General features: G+C 40.2%; 1 protein-coding gene across 10 annotated transcripts in view; it reads left to right on the top strand.

The window, feature by feature from the left end:
- Nucleotides 1-15,863, top strand: part of ZNF260 (zinc finger protein 260) — a 28,922-nt gene that overhangs the window by 7,738 nt on the left and 5,321 nt on the right. For 4 of the 10 annotated variants that reach the window (XM_054462367.2, XM_054462369.2, XM_063657592.1 and 1 more), the window contains 2 exons: nucleotides 4,852-4,901; nucleotides 5,286-9,899. In XM_054462367.2, the coding sequence (XP_054318342.1) occupies nucleotides 5,313-6,551 (1,239 nt within the window). In that variant the 5' untranslated portion in view covers nucleotides 4,852-4,901; nucleotides 5,286-5,312 and the 3' untranslated portion in view covers nucleotides 6,552-9,899. The other 6 variants (XR_010124915.1, XR_010124913.1, XR_010124914.1 and 3 more) reach the window with 4 other exon arrangements.

Genomic DNA, 15,863 nt, shown 5'->3' with positions numbered 1-15,863 from the left:
TGCCTCAGCCTCCTAAAGTTCTGGGATTATAGGCGTGAGCCACCACACCCAGCCCTATTTTGTACTATGTTTATGTTTCTGTTTAGGTTTTTTGTCTTTTCTGTTTTCAGTTTGCATCGGTTATACTTGCTAAGTTTTCTGTTTGCATGAGGTTTAACAAAATTGTACTATCCATATTTTCTATCTATAGTTATTTCCAAATATCTTTTTCTTTTTTACTCTTACTTCTTTTAAGTTTTTCCCTAAGAATCCACTCATGGATTTATTATTTCTCTTTTTCTGTTTGTAATACATTAATTTCTTTTTCCTATTTTTACTAATTTTCTGTTTTTCTTTCCTTTTTCTTTTCTTTTCTTTGAGACAGAGTCTCACTCTGTTGCCCAGGCCAGAGTACAGTGGCACAATATTGGTTCACTGCAACTTCCTCCTCCCGGATTCAAGCAATTCTCCTGCCTCAGCCCCCCGAGTAGCTGGGATTACAGGTGCACACCACACCTGGCTAATTTTGTATTTTTAGTAGAGATGGGGTTTCACCATGTTGGCCAGGCTGGTCTCAATCGCCTAACCTCAAGTGATCTGCCCACCTTGGCCTCCCAAAGTGCTGGGATTACAGGCGTGAGTCACTATGCCTGGTCTGTTTTTCTTATATTTACTTTTTCTTATGTTAATTACTTTGAGTGCTTATTTTATTACTTTTTTTTTTAAATGATGTAAGCTTTTATGCTAAAACTTTATTCTCCAAGCATTAATTTTCCCTGGCCAAAGGGTTTGTTCAAACCAATAGATTCTGAAATTTACAAGTGAAAGGTTTTGTTTTTGTTCTGTCATTTCTATGTGTTGGGTTTTTTGTTTTTTTGGTCAGAGTATTTTGTCCATCCTTTACTACTTTGTGGAATAGGCTACTATATGGGCTGATTTTGAGAATGTTCTTTGGGCATTTAAAAAGGTGGTTTATAATCTATTTTCAAGATATAGGATAAACTGATTAATAAAATATGTTATAAATGTGTATACATTTTTCTTTTTATTTATATTGTATTTTATGGATTTGAATTCAGAGGTTGAAAGTGGTTGTTTTCTCAGTTACTAATGGGGTTCTGAAATGTTACCCCCAGTATGTTATACCCATACTTCCCCTTCTGACTTCTGATACTAGTAAGATCACTGCTTTTTTATTAAAGCATTTGTAAGCATTTACATAACTGTAACACTGTAAGCGTTATTGACTGGTAAACCAAATGATTTGCTATGACTCTGTTTGATTTCTTGTATAACCTTTTGCTTTTTCTTTTAATTAATATTTGCTTCTTTGTTTTGTTTGCTTAGTTTTCCATTTTTGTGTTTTGATTCTTCCCAAGCTTTCAAACAGAGCTGTAAAACCTAGAAGTCTAGGTTGGAAGTAACTTATGGTTAGGATTATCCATTGTCTTGCAATCTGATGCCTTTTTGATGTGGTATGTCTTTTTCTTTTATTTCCTTTTATATGATAAATGTTTTGGAACATTTAGGATTTTTTTTTTGTTTGTTAAGGTCTCACTCTTGCCCAAGCCGGAGTTCAGTAGCGTAATCATAGCTCACTCTCCTGGGCTCAAGCCATCGTACCATCTCAGCCTCCCCAAGTAGAAGGGAGTACATGTATATGCCACCACACCCAGATAATCTTTTTTATTTTTAGTAGAGACAAGATCACACTGTGTTGCACAGGCTGGTCTCAAACTAGGATCCTCTTTTTATCCCTAGCTGAAATTTTGTATTGATGTGCTTTCGCCGGGATCTTTTTAAATGGAATGTTCTTTGTACTCAATGGGACTGCTAAGTATGTGGACTCATGATTTGTAATTCTGGGAAGTGTTCTTTATTAGCTCTTTGAAAATGTCCTGTATTCATTTTTCTTCATACTTTCTTTGGAACTTCTTTAGTAGATGTTGATCCTTCCAGATTCTTCTACTAACCCACTAATGTTCCAATCATTACACTCTTTCTCCCTTCTTCCATTCTTCCTTTTTTTATTCTAGGAGATTTTCTAGACTTTCTTTCCCCAACATACTGAATTTTTAAGATCAATTTCATATTGTTTATTTCTAAAAACACCTCTTTGTAGAACACTGTTAATATTTCATTGCAGTGATAATAGTAATCTCCTAACTTTCCATGATATTAATTGTAGTATTATATGGGTGAGTTTTTCTGCTCTTTGCCTTGTATTTTGTTTGATCTGCCTTGGATGTTAGGGCTTTCATCAAATGTTTTCTGATCTTTAGCTCTACATTAATTTGTGTACATAAGCGGGGCTTATAAAATGGTGATTTTCACTGTGCATCAATCAGTAGTATAGATGTGTTTCGTTAGACGATTCCAAATGTTAGCATCTGTAGGTGTTCTCATGGTCTTCTCATTTTTTCAGAAAACAATTCTTCCGGGCCGGGTGCGGTGGCTCATGCCTGTATTCCCAGGACTTTGGGAGGCCAAGGCGGGTGGATCATGAGGTCAGGATTCAAGACCAGCCTGGCCAACATGGCGAAGCCCCATCTCTAACTAAAAATACAAAAATTAGCCGGGTGCAGTGGCAGGCGCCTGTAATCCCAGCTACTCGGGAGGCTGATGCAGGAGAATCCCTTCAACCCGGGAGGCAGAGGTTGCAGTGAGCCAAGATCGCACCACTGCACTCCAGCCTGGGCAACAGAGTGAGACTCTGTCCCAAAAAAAAAAAAAAAGAAAGAAAGAAAAAAGAAAATAATTCTTCCATCATCTGACACCTAGTAACCACCAGCATTCTCGGAATCTAACAGTAGAAGACCCTCTGTTACGTGTATAAACTTTTACTCATTCTTCTCTTACTAGGATGCTCTCATTACTTTGCTGGTCGTCACTAAATTTGGAGCCTCTTGGTTTTGTCTGGATGATAAACTTCACATTTCTGTCCAGCTAGGAGAGTTCAGGGCATTAGCTGGTCCTTTCACGGTCATTTTGTAAGCCCTGCCTTCCACTCTTGCCCAGTTTCTCCACTGATAGAGCCTATCTGTCAATATCTGTGTTACAGACCTGTGAAGATGGCACCCGCATCTGCTGGCTTTTCTTTAAACCACTCAGTTCTGCTGTTAATTTACAGTTCTTTATTTGCTTTCTTTCCAAAATTTCCTAATACTTTTTTTTTTTAGAGACAAGGTCATACTCTGTCACCTAGGCTGCATTGCAATGGCATGATCATAGCATACTGCAGCCTCGAACTCCTGGGCTCAAGCAATCCTCCTACTTCAACCTCCAAAGTAACTAAGACTACAGGTGTATGCTACTGCACCTACCTAATTTTTTAAATTTTTTAGAGATAAAGCCTTGCTGTGCTGCTTAGGCTGATCTCAAACTCCTGGCCTCAAGCAGTCCTCCTGCCTTGGCCTCCCAAATTGCTGGGATTACAGGAATGAGCCACTGTCCCTAGTCCTCCTAATACTTTTTGTCCACTGATATCTTCTTAACCTTTTAGTTCTTATGTGTCCCTCTTCACCCTTTTACTGTCATTTTAATGGTGTTTCGGGAAGACATAGAAATAAGCAACTTATTTAAACTTTTCTGTTCATTTTATTTTTGCCCTGTCTTCCTATGCACTCCCAGTGTTTTAAGTATTTGTCCTTTCATCCTGTTTCTCACCTATTCCTTATGTTTTAAAGACCGAGTCGGCCAGGCGCGGTGGCTCATGCCTGTAATCCCAGCACTTTGGGAGGGCAAGGCGGGCAGATCACGAGGTCAGGAGATCGAGACCATCCTGGCCAACGTGGTGAAACCCCGTTTCTACTAAAAATACAAAAAATTGGCAGGGCATGGTGGTGGGCGCTTGTAGTCCCAGCTACTCGGGAAGCTGAGGCAGGAGAATGGCATGAACCCAGGAGGCGGAGCTTGCAGTGAGCCGAGATCGCACCACTGTGCTCCAGCCTGGGCGACAGAGCAAGACTCCAACTCAAAAAAATAAAATAAAAGACCAATTCTTGCACTGTCACCCAGACACTGGCATGATCATAGCTTATTGCAGCCCTGAAATCCTGGGCTTAAGCAATCTGCCCACCTCAGTCTCCTCAGTAGCTAGTACTACAGGCACCATGCCTGGCTAGTTTTTAAATTTTTTATAGAGACGGGAATCTCGCTATATTACCAAGGTTGCTCTCAAACTCCTGGCCTCAAGCAATTTTCCTGCCTCACCCTTCCAAAGTGCTGGGATTATAGGTGTGAACCACCATACCTAGCCTTATTTTCTCTCATTTTACTGATTTATGAAGTGTGCTGGGTTACATTTAAAAGCAATTAAAATTACACATACCTGGGAATGTTATTTGTATTTGAACTTTATTTTATAATGAGACTAGGCTTGGATAAAGAATCTATTTTACAGCCGTGCGCAGTGGCTTATGCCTGTAATCCCAGCACTTTGGGAGGCTGAGGCAGGCGGATCACCCGAAGTCAGGAGTTCGAGACCATCCTGGCCCACATGGAGAAACCTCGTCTCTACTAAAAATACAAAAATTAGCCAGGCATGGTGGTGGGCTCCTGTAATCCCAGCTACTCAGGAGGCTGAGGCAGGAGAATTGCTTGAACCTGGAAGGCAGAGGTTGCGGTGAGCCAAAATCGCACCATTGCCCTCCAGCCTGGGCAACAAGAGCGAAATTCCATCTCAAAAAAAAAAAAATCTATTTTACAGTAACACATTTCTGAAATTATATTAATAATGGGAAACTTCAAAGGTGTTAGTGATATTATGTTGATGATAATGATGACCTAATTTATTGGACACTTATTACATGCCAGGCACTATATATTGTATTAACTCTTTTTCAATGATGATTTTTTTGTACTTCCTTTTAGAAGAAGCCTGGGAAGTTTATAAACAGATAAAGACGCAACATGAAAGACTTGTAAGTTAAGTCTCATCTTTCTCTGTGAAAATACAGACTGAGGGAAAATTTAGGAAACAGTATTTCCTCTGAACACAGTCATTGATTCTTCAAGACTACCCTTCTGTGTATGGGACTCAGTTTAAAAGAGTTTGAAACATAATTTATACACAATTTATACCTAAATATGAGAGAAGCTGTATAAGAACCATTAAGAATATAAAGAGAATGTTACATTTTATCCCTTTTTGTAATCATCTCATCTCAGGGTAATCAATGTGAGAAAAGTCTTCTATCATAAATTTAACTTCATTAGATACCCGAGAATTAATATTGAAAATACACCATATGAATTTAGTGAATGTGGGAAAGCTTTCATCCTTATTACATCTTATTTGATACTAGGGAAATCTCCTGATTAAATTCACATGCATGATAGGCATGTTGGAAAGTCTTCAGCATGAATCAGATCTCCTTCAGCATGATCAAATTCATACTGGAGAGAAACCTTATGAATGTAATGAATGTAGAAAAACCTTTAGCCTGAAGCAAAACCTCATAGAGCATAAGAAAATGCATACTGGAGAGAAATCTCATGAATGCACCGAATGTGGTAAAGTGTGCTCTCGAGTCTCATCCCTTACTCTACACCTTAGAAGTCACACAGGAAAGAAGGCATATAAATGTAATAAATGTGGAAAAGCCTTCAGCCAGAAGGAAAACTTCCTTTCTCATCAGAAACATCACACTGGAGAGAAACCTTATGAATGTGAAAAAGTTTCTATTCAGATGCCAACCATCATCAGACACCAGAAAAATCATACAGGAACCAAACCCTATGCATGTAAGGAATGTGGCAAAGCCTTTAACGGCAAAGCATATCTCACTGAGCATGAGAAAATTCATACTGGAGAAAAACCATTTGAATGTAATCAGTGTGGAAGAGCCTTCAGCCAGAAGCAATACCTCATTAAACATCAGAACATCCATACTGGAAAGAAGCCCTTTAAATGTAGTGAGTGTGGAAAAGCTTTTAGCCAGAAGGAAAACCTCATTATACATCAGAGAATCCATACTGGAGAGAAACCTTATGAATGTAAAGGGTGTGGGAAAGCTTTCATTCAGAAGTCAAGCCTCATTAGACACCAGAGAAGTCACACAGGAGAGAAACCTTATACATGTAAGGAATGTGGGAAAGCCTTCAGTGGCAAGTCAAATCTCACTGAGCATGAGAAAATTCATATTGGAGAGAAACCCTACAAATGTAATGAATGTGGAACAATCTTCAGGCAGAAGCAATACCTCATTAAACATCACAATATTCATACAGGAGAGAAACCCTATGAATGTAATAAATGTGGAAAAGCCTTCTCTCGAATCACATCACTTATTGTACATGTGAGAATTCATACGGGTGATAAGCCTTATGAGTGTAAGGTCTGTGGGAAAGCCTTCTGTCAAAGCTCATCTCTTACTGTGCATATGAGAAGCCATACAGGTGAGAAACCCTATGGTTGTAATGAATGTGGGAAAGCCTTTTCTCAGTTCTCAACCCTTGCTCTGCACATGAGAATCCATACTGGTGAAAAACCTTATCAGTGTAGTGAATGTGGGAAAGCTTTCAGCCAAAAGTCACATCACATTAGACACCAGAGAATTCATACTCATTAAAGTTCTCTATGAATGCCTTGGATTTAGCAAAATGTTCAGCAGATTTTACACTTAATAGTGTATTGGAAAATTCATTTTACATTAAAGTGACATGAATGTGGGAAGTCCTTCAGCAGCAATTCAAAACTTAAATACTGTGATGTTTAATAAGTATTATAGTATAAAGAAAACCCGTACCCCCAAAACTGCCACAACAAGCATTATCGATGCTGTACTTCTAGGAGTATTCTCATTAAAGTTAGGATCTAGTCATGGACACTACTTAATGTGTTCCTGGAAGGCGTACAGATGCATTAAGAAACAGATATGAGACGTATGAGGATTTGAAATTAAAAGACAAAATTATCATTTTTGTGATGTTTTGCTACATACATGATTTGTAAAACTAGAATCATCAAAATTATTTGTTGTTGAGGCAGTCATAAACTGAGACTGAGACAGAATATTGAATTCAGAAATATGTGCATGAATATATGGGGAACTGGTAATTGATAGAGGCAGTATCCGAGATTGGTGGGGGAATCATGGATTATTTAAAAATTAATTGACTCTTCATATGGAAAAATAATCTCTCCCATCATATGATAAAATATCTTTCTTACGAATTCTTAAAGTACTGAAGACTAAAATGCAAAAAGCAATACTTAATAATATAACAGTTTTATAAGAAAATGTTTTTAAAACCTTAGGGCAGGAAAGAATTTCTAAAACATTCCAGAATACCCGGTAGTTCCACTCTTGAGTATGGTAGTCCCCTATTTTCTGCAAGGGATGGACTCTAAGACCCCCAGTGGATACCTGAAACCCAGATAGGACCAAACTCTATGTCTATGTTTTTTTCTTATATATACATACCTATGATAAAATTTAGTTTACAGATTAGACACAGAAAGAGATTTAAAACAATAATAAACATAATATGGAACAATTATAACAATATACTGTAATCATAAAAGTTATGTGAATATGATCTTTCTCTCAGAATACCTTATTGTACTGTTCTCAACTATTTATGAACTGTGGTGACCACAGGTAACTGAAACCATGGAAAGCAAAGCTGTGGATAAGGGGGAACTACTATATATATGCATATACCCAAGAAACATGAACACAGGGAGTCATGTACTGGTCTGTAGCTGTATAATTCATTGCACCATGAGTTATAGTAGCCAGAAGTTGGGAAACAAATGCTGTCTCTTGTGAAATAGATGAATAAAATGTGATATAGTAACATAGTAGAGTACTCTCTAGCAGTTAAGTGACAAATTAAGTCTATATATTAACAGAAATATTTAAAAAAATTAGAGTGAAGGAAAATGATGAACATATTGTAGTGAAGCTTCTGTGAATTTGAATAAAATCAACACTAACCAGCCCTAGTACTAAGAATTGGTTATGGATAAATTACGTAAAACTAAAGAATGGATTGAAAGGATATGTATGTACTCAATTCCCAAAAGTGGAGCGGTTACCTCTAGGAAGAAAGGAGGTGGAAGGGAAATGTTACCAAGCATGGTAGTTAAAGGATACTTCAATTTTGTATCTATTTCTTATTAAAAAGAAATAAACATTCTAAGTAAACATAACGAAATATTAATTCTGGGTGGTGGTAATATTTGTGTTCATTCTATCATTCGTGCTATTTATTTCCTTAAACTTCTGAAAATTAAAAAGTCCAGATAAGAGTGAGGAAGCTGTACATGAAATATAATGGACTTACATTCCTAGTCAGATACTAATATTCTATAGAAGATATTTCTAAAATCATATATTTAAAATATGAAATAATTTTTAATTGGGGTGGCAACTTGATTGCAATTAAACCAACTCATGTGTCACAAGAGTAAATTTTACATAATCTGTACGTAGTTCTAATCTGTATATAGTCTTGAAGGTTATGATTTGCCACAGGTTGGTTGGATCACATACATTTAAGGATCATATTATTAAATAATATATGCACAGACATGGACAGAATTAGTTTTTACTAAAACATTTATCAGAAATTTTAATACTCTGCATAACCAGTATTAGCATTAGAAATTAGCCACTTTTAAAATGAGAAAACTGTGTCACTCTTAAAAATTTTTTATAAGCCGTTGAGTAAGACATTAACTCCTGAATTTCATCTTCACTTTTAACCTGCAGACTAAATTTCTTTCTCAATTGTGTCAGACACACTCAAGTCAATCGCAACCCCCTTGTTACCTTGGGAAGACAGTGCTGAAAAAGGAGATCTTCCACCTGAACAGTGTTCTTTTATTTGAAGCAAATCTTTTTGAGAATTTCTGTTTACTTGATTTCTTTCCACAATAAATTGACAGAGAAAGCTACTAATGATTTTTTTTTTTTTTTTTTTTTGAGACGGAGTTTTGTTCATGTTGCCCAGGCTGCAGTGCAATGGCACGATCTTGGCTCACTGCAACCTCCGCCTCCCAGGTTCAAGTGATTCTCCTGCCTCAGCCTCCTGAGTAGCTGGGATTACAGGCATGTGCCACAACGCCAGGTTAATTTTGTACTTTTAGTAGAGACAGAGTTTCACCACGTTGGCCAGGCTGGTCTCGAATTCCCGACCTCAGATGATCCACCTGCTTCGGCCTCCCAGAGTACTGGGATTACAGGCGTGAGCCACCACGCCCAGCTAATTTTGTATTTTTAGTAGAGATGGGGTTTCTCTATGTTGGTCAGGCTGGTCTTGAACTCCCGACCTCAGGGGATCTGCCCGCCTTGGCCTCCCAAAGTGCTGGGATTACAGGCGTGAGCCACTGTGCCTGGCCTGATATTTTTGAATGATTATGAAAATGGGTATACAGCATTAAAACCGTAGACTGATTTTAAATATATTAATTTCTTTTAAACTCAATATAATGTTAATATTACTATAGCATTATAATAAGCATTTCTTATTAGCATTCTGAAGGTTGGTCTTGAGATAAGATTAAAAATGATAGTTGTTGATTTTCTGAGGTAATATACCCAAATAAAATATATGTATATGTACATGAATCTAAACTGTCTTCTTCCGTTCCTCATTTTGCTTTACTTAAATAATCTTTCATATTTTTTAAGTGTTTTGCCCATGTGCTTGTGTAGCGTTGAAGCCACCAGAATAACTAGGACTCAAATTCAGACCAAACCAGGGCTATCTTTGTGCCATAAGTTAGCCATGGTCCTGGACCCAGCAAAAAGAATGATTACGATGGTCAGAGTAAGATGAGCAACTGCAACATCATATTCTCTAATATTATATACTGTAAATTTATTCAGCTGCCCCTTGTTTACTCACAGTTTGCTTGTTTGCCACCATAAGAAATGCTACAATAAAAATTCATGTAATCACCCCTTCAATTTCAGTTGTTTTTATTTCTGTGGGTCAGATTACAGGGAAGGGATTGGTAGATCAAAGGATAGATGTTATTTTAAATTTTTTAATAAATGTCAGAGTCAGGTCCAAAAGAACAACATATCCTCTGGCTCTGCAATAGATCCTATGATGCTACTTAATTGTATGCTTCTTTGATGAGTATAAACCTCATTTGCTCCCAGATTTGCTTCTTTGAGAGTTTTCATATTGTTAGCTCATTTTTCTATAGGATTATTTGTCTTTTTACCCCCCTTTTTCTTTTCTTGAGTTAAGGTCTGGCTCTGTCGCCCAGACTGGAGTATTGTGGCACAATCTTGGCTCACTGCAACCTCCACCTCCCAGGCTCAAGCCATCCTCCCACCTCAGCTTCCCAAGTAGCTGGGACTATAGGCATGCGCCACCATGCCTGGCTGCCTGGCTATTGTTTTCTTTTTTCTTTTTTTTTTTTTTTTGTTGAGACAGAGTGTTGCACTGTTGCCCAGGCTGGAGCGCAGTGGCACGACCTTGGCTCACCGCAACCTCTGCCTCCTGGGTTCAAGCGATTCTGCCTCAGCCTCCCGAGTAACTGGGACTGCAGGCGCGCACCACCATGCCCAACTAATTTTTATATTTTTAGTAGAGACTGGGTTTCACAATGTTGGCCAGGATGGTCTCGATCTCTTGACTTCATGATCCGCCCACCTCGGCCTCCCAAAGTGCTTGGGATTACAGGCGTGAGCCACCAGTGCCCAGCCTGGTTTTCTATTTTTTGTAGACAGGGTTCATGTTGCCCAGGCTGGTCTTGAAATTCTGAGCTCAAGTGATCCACCTACCTTGGCCTCCCAAAGTCCTGGGATTACAGGCGTGAGCCATTGCGCCTGGCCATTTTATATTAGTGTATTTTTAATATCAAAGCTAAATATTTAGACAAATAATTGTCTTCTAATTATAGCCAAGTTGGTCACACACAAAATTTCTTGCATAAATTTATCCTTCATGAATTTTATAGTTAAATGTAGTTAGGCATGAGCAAGGCAGGTGAGGGCTCTCCGCCCACCCACTAGGAATGTCAGGTAATAGTTTGGCAGTTTTGACATTGCCTCTTTAAAAATGATAATTCTGCCGGGTGCAGTGGCTCACACCTGTAATCTCAGCACTTTGGGAGGCCAAGGTGGGCAGATCATTTGAGGTCAGGAGTTCAAGACCATCCTGACCAACATGATGAAACTTTGCCTCTACTGAAAATACAAAAATTAGCCAGGCATGGTGGCATATGCTGTAGTCCCAGCTACTCGGGAGGCTGAGACAGGAGAATCGCTTGAACCCGAGAGGCAGTGAGCTGAGATTGCACCATGGCACTCCAGCCTGGGTGACGGAGTGAGACTCCATCTCAAAAAAAAAAAAAAAAAAAAAAAAGATAATTCCAAGGAGGGACAATCTCCTGATGGTCCACACCTGTTAACATTAAAAGTGTTAATTGATTGCAGGCCCAGGGAGAAGCAGCTTCTTGGCCATGTGTGTGAAGAGACAAAATGGCGACATGACGTTCCAGGGGCACATGCCACCAGATAAAGGAAAAAAGCCTCAGATGGGCATGTATATAACTCCCTAAACATGCTGCGTGTGCTCAGTTCCCAAGGGTAAGGAAAGCACTGTGCATTGGGGAGCCCACCCTAAGGGAAGAATCATGGGAAAGAGGTGAATCTATAAAGTCCTAGGATCAAGGCTAAAGTCTTTTTTTTTTTTTTTTTTTGAGACGAAGCCTTGCTCTGTCACCCAAGATGGAGTGCAGTGGCGTGATCTCGGCTCACTGCAACCTCCACCTCCCAGGTTCAAGCGATTATCCTGCCTCAGCCTCCCAAGTAGCTGGGATTACAGGTGTGCACCACCACGTCCAGCTAATTTTTGTATTTTTAGTAGAGACGGGGTTTCACCATGTTGGCCAGGATGGTCTCAATCTCCTGACCTCATGACCCACCCTTCTCGGCCTCCCAAAGTGCTGGGATTACAGGCGTGAGCCACTGCACCCGGCCAGAGACTCTTTTTTTTTTGGTCTTTTCTCTCTTGGACCTTCAGGCATCTGCTTGGCTCTCTTCCAAGTGAATTTTCCTTTCTTTACTGTTCTAAAGCCTTTTAAAATTAACTTCCACTCGTGCTCTGAAACTTGCCTTGGTCTCTTTCTCTGCTTCCCCTCAGTTGAATTCTTTCTTCTGAGAAGGCACGGGCTGAAGTTGCTGTGGTCTCCTATGAATACTGGTAATGGGGTAATTCAGATCTCTGTCTCCACTAACTTTATCACAACTTATTCAGACCTTTGACAACATGCTTTGACTTTCCACTTTGTCATATGCTTTAAAAAAAAAAAATCACTTTAGGACCAATATTTATCACATAAAATTCTTTCTCATACAAAGTTATTCTCTTTTGCTTTTAACTTGCCTTACCAAAAATGTATCTTCATATTAATAACTTTCTTTACATCTCTCTGTCTTATTGGTTCTTTTCCTTTTTTTTTTTTTTTTTTTTTTTGAGATGGAGTCTCACTCTGTCTGCCAGGCTGGAGTGCAGTGGTGCCATCGTGGCTCACTTCAACCTCTGCCTCCCAGGTTCAAGCAGTTCTCTGCCTCAGCCTCCCGAGTAGCTGGGATTACAGGCCCCTGCCACCATACCCAGCTAATTTTTGTATTTTTAGTAGAGACGGGGTTTCACCATGTTAGCAAGGCTGGTCTTGAACTCTTGACCTCATGATCCACCCGGCTTGGCCTCCCAAAGTGCTGGGATTACAGGCGTGAGCCACCACACCTGGCCTATTTACAGTTTTTATAGGATTTAAAATGCCAAGAACAAACATTTGTGTTCAACAATCCATATTTTGGTTTTTTAATCTTATTTGGTACCAACCAAGACATTTAGTAAATATCTATTAATTAACATAATGGTAAGATGTTAAATTACATGAAAAGTCTTTTTATGTCTACCCCATTTACATTTACCTAATTGATTTTTTTTTTTTTTTTTTTTGAGACGGAGTCTCGATCTCTTGCCCAGGCTGAGTGCAGTGAGTGGCACGATCTCGGCTCACTGCAAGCTCCGCCTCCCAGGTTCACGCCATTCTCCTGCCTCAGCCTCCCGAGTAGCTGGGACTACAGGTGCCTGCCACCACGCCTGGCTAATTTTTTGTATTTTCTAGTAGAGACAGGGTTTCACCGTGTTAGCCAGGATGGTCTCGATCTCCTGACCTTGTGATCCGCCCGCCTCGGCCTCCCAAAGTGCTGGGATTACAGGTGTGAGCCACCGCACCTGGCCCTAATTGATTTATTTTTAACAATTGTACTGAAATTCTGAAAACTGAGATATTAGACAAAGTCACTATTTGAAGTTATTCATGTATCTGATGTGTGATCAATATCCAGAATATATAGAAAATTCCTAATACTCAACAAGAAAGCAAACAACCAGATCAAAAGGGTAAATGACTTAAATAGCCATTTATGCAAAGAAGTTTTTGTTTGTTTGTTTTTTGTTTTGAGACAGAGTCTGGTTCTGTCGCCCAGGCTGCAGTGCAGCAGCATAATCTAGGCTCACTGCAACCTCTGCTTCCTGGGTTCAAGCAGTTCTCTGCCTCAGCCTCCCGAGTAGCTGGGATTACAGGCGCACACCACCATGCCTGGCTAATTTTTGTATTTTTAGTAGAGGTGAGAATTCGCCATGTTGGCCAGCCTGGTCTCGAACTCCTGACCTCAGGTGATCTGCCCGCCTCAGCCTCCCAAAGTGTTGGGATTACAGGCGTGAGCCACTGCACCCGGCCCAAGATTTTTTCATGTGCCAGTGCTTTGCAAACCAAAACTAAAATTTGATTACCAACTCATCCATTAGGATAGCTATTAAACAAAATACAGAAAGTAACAAGTGTTTACAAGGATAAAAAGAAATGGGAACCTGGCCTGGCAGGTGGCTCATGCCTATACTCCTAACACTTTGGAAGGCCAAGACAGGCAGATTGCCTGAGCTCAGGAGTTCGAGACCTGCCTGGGCAACATGCTGAAATCCCATCTCTACAAAATACAAAAAAATTAGCCACTGCACTCCAGTCTGGACGACAGAGCAAGACTCCGTTTCCAAAAAAAAAAAAAAAAAAGAAATGGGAACTCTTATGCCCTATTGATGAGGGTGTACAATGGTGCAGCCACTGTGGAAAAAATTAGAGTAGTTCCTCAAAAAATTAAACAGCACTTTGGAAGGCTGAGGCGAGAGGATCTCTTTTTTTTTTTTTTTTTTTTTTTTTTTTTTTGAGATGCAGTCTGGCTGTGTCACCCAGGCTGGAGTACAGTGGCGCGATCTCGGCTCACTGCAAGCTCCGCCTCCCAGGTTCACGCCATTCTCCTGCCTCAGCCTCCCAAGTAGCTGGGACTACAGGCACCCGCCACCACGCCCGGCTAATTTTTTTGTATTTTTAAGTAGAGATGGGGTTTCACCGTGTTAGCCAGGATGGTCTCAATCTCCTGACCTTGTGATCTGCCCACCTTGGCCTCCCAATGTGCTGGGATTACAGGCGTGAGCCACCGCGCCCAGCCGCTTACGAGGGGATCTCTTGAGCCCAGGAGTTCGAGATCAGCCTGGGCAACCTCTACAAAAATATAAAAATTAGCTGGCTGTGGTGGCATGCACCTGTACTTTAACTTTTTTTTTTTTTTTTTTTTTGAGACGGAGTTTTGCTCTTGTTGCCCAGGCTGGAGTGCAGTGGCATGATTCTCTTGCCTCAGCCTCTGGAGTAGCTGGGATTACAGGCATACACCACCACGCTTGGATAATTTTGTATTTTTAGTAGAGACAGCACTTCTCCATGTTGGTCAGGCTGTCTCGAACTCCCGACCTCAGGTGATCCACCTGCCTTGGCCTCCCAAAGTGCTGGGATTACAGGCGTGAGCCACCGCGCCTGGCCAGACTTTTTGAGTCTTGCTCTGTTGCCCAGGCTGGAGTGCAGTGGTGAGATCTCAGCTCACTGCAACCTCCACCTCCCGGGTTCAAGCGATTCTCCTGCCTCAGCCTCCTAAGTAGCTGGGATTACAGGCACCTGCCACCACACCCAGCTAATTTTTGTATTTTTGGTAGATACAGGGTTTCACCATGTTGGCCAGGTTGGTCTTGAACTCCTGACCTCAAGTGATCCGCCCACCTCAGCCTCCCAAAGTGCTGGGATTACAGGCGTCAGCCACCGCTCCCTGAATTCTTGATAATGTCATGATAATGTTAGCAGTGGCACAGATCCAAGTTATCCCAAGTTTCCAGCAGCATATTCATATCAGTTCACAGCAACTTCAGCCCTTGCCTCCTCAGAAGGCTGCTCAGGAGGTTGAGGTGGGAGGATTGCTTGAACCCTAGAGGTTGAGGCTGCAGTGAGCTGTGGTCTCACCACTGCCCTCCTGTCTGGGCAACAGAGAGAGACCCTGTCTCCAAAAGAAAAGAGACAAACATTAAACCTACAACTACCATATGATTCAACAATTCCATTTCTGAGTATATAGTTAAAAGAATTGAAAGAAAGGACTCAAATGCTCATGTTTATAGCAGTGTTATTCATAATACCGAAAACATGGAGGCCACCCCAGTGTCTATAGGTAGATGAATGGGTAAGCAAAATGTGGTATATACATACAGTGGAATAGTATTAGGCCTTCAAAATGAAGGACATTCTGTAATAGGCTACAATGTGGATGAACTTTGAGCACATAATGCTAAGTGAAATATTCCAGACACAAAAAGACAAATACTATATGATTCCACTTATACAAGGTACTTAAAGTAGTCAAAAATCATAGAGACAGTAGAATTACGGTTTTTAGCAGAAAAGAAGAATGGGGAGTTAATCGTTTAATGGGTATAGGTTTTCATTATGACAGGATGAAAAGAATTATAAAGATGGGTGGTGGTGATGGTTGCACAACATTATGAATGTATTTAATACCACT

Source organism: Pongo pygmaeus, chromosome 20, assembly GCF_028885625.2.
Source record: "Pongo pygmaeus isolate AG05252 chromosome 20, NHGRI_mPonPyg2-v2.0_pri, whole genome shotgun sequence".
In the NCBI taxonomy this organism is placed as follows: domain Eukaryota; kingdom Metazoa; phylum Chordata; class Mammalia; order Primates; family Hominidae; genus Pongo; species Pongo pygmaeus.
The sequence above is the reverse complement of the archived record's forward strand: the minus strand, read 5'-3'. Positions and strand labels throughout refer to the sequence as shown.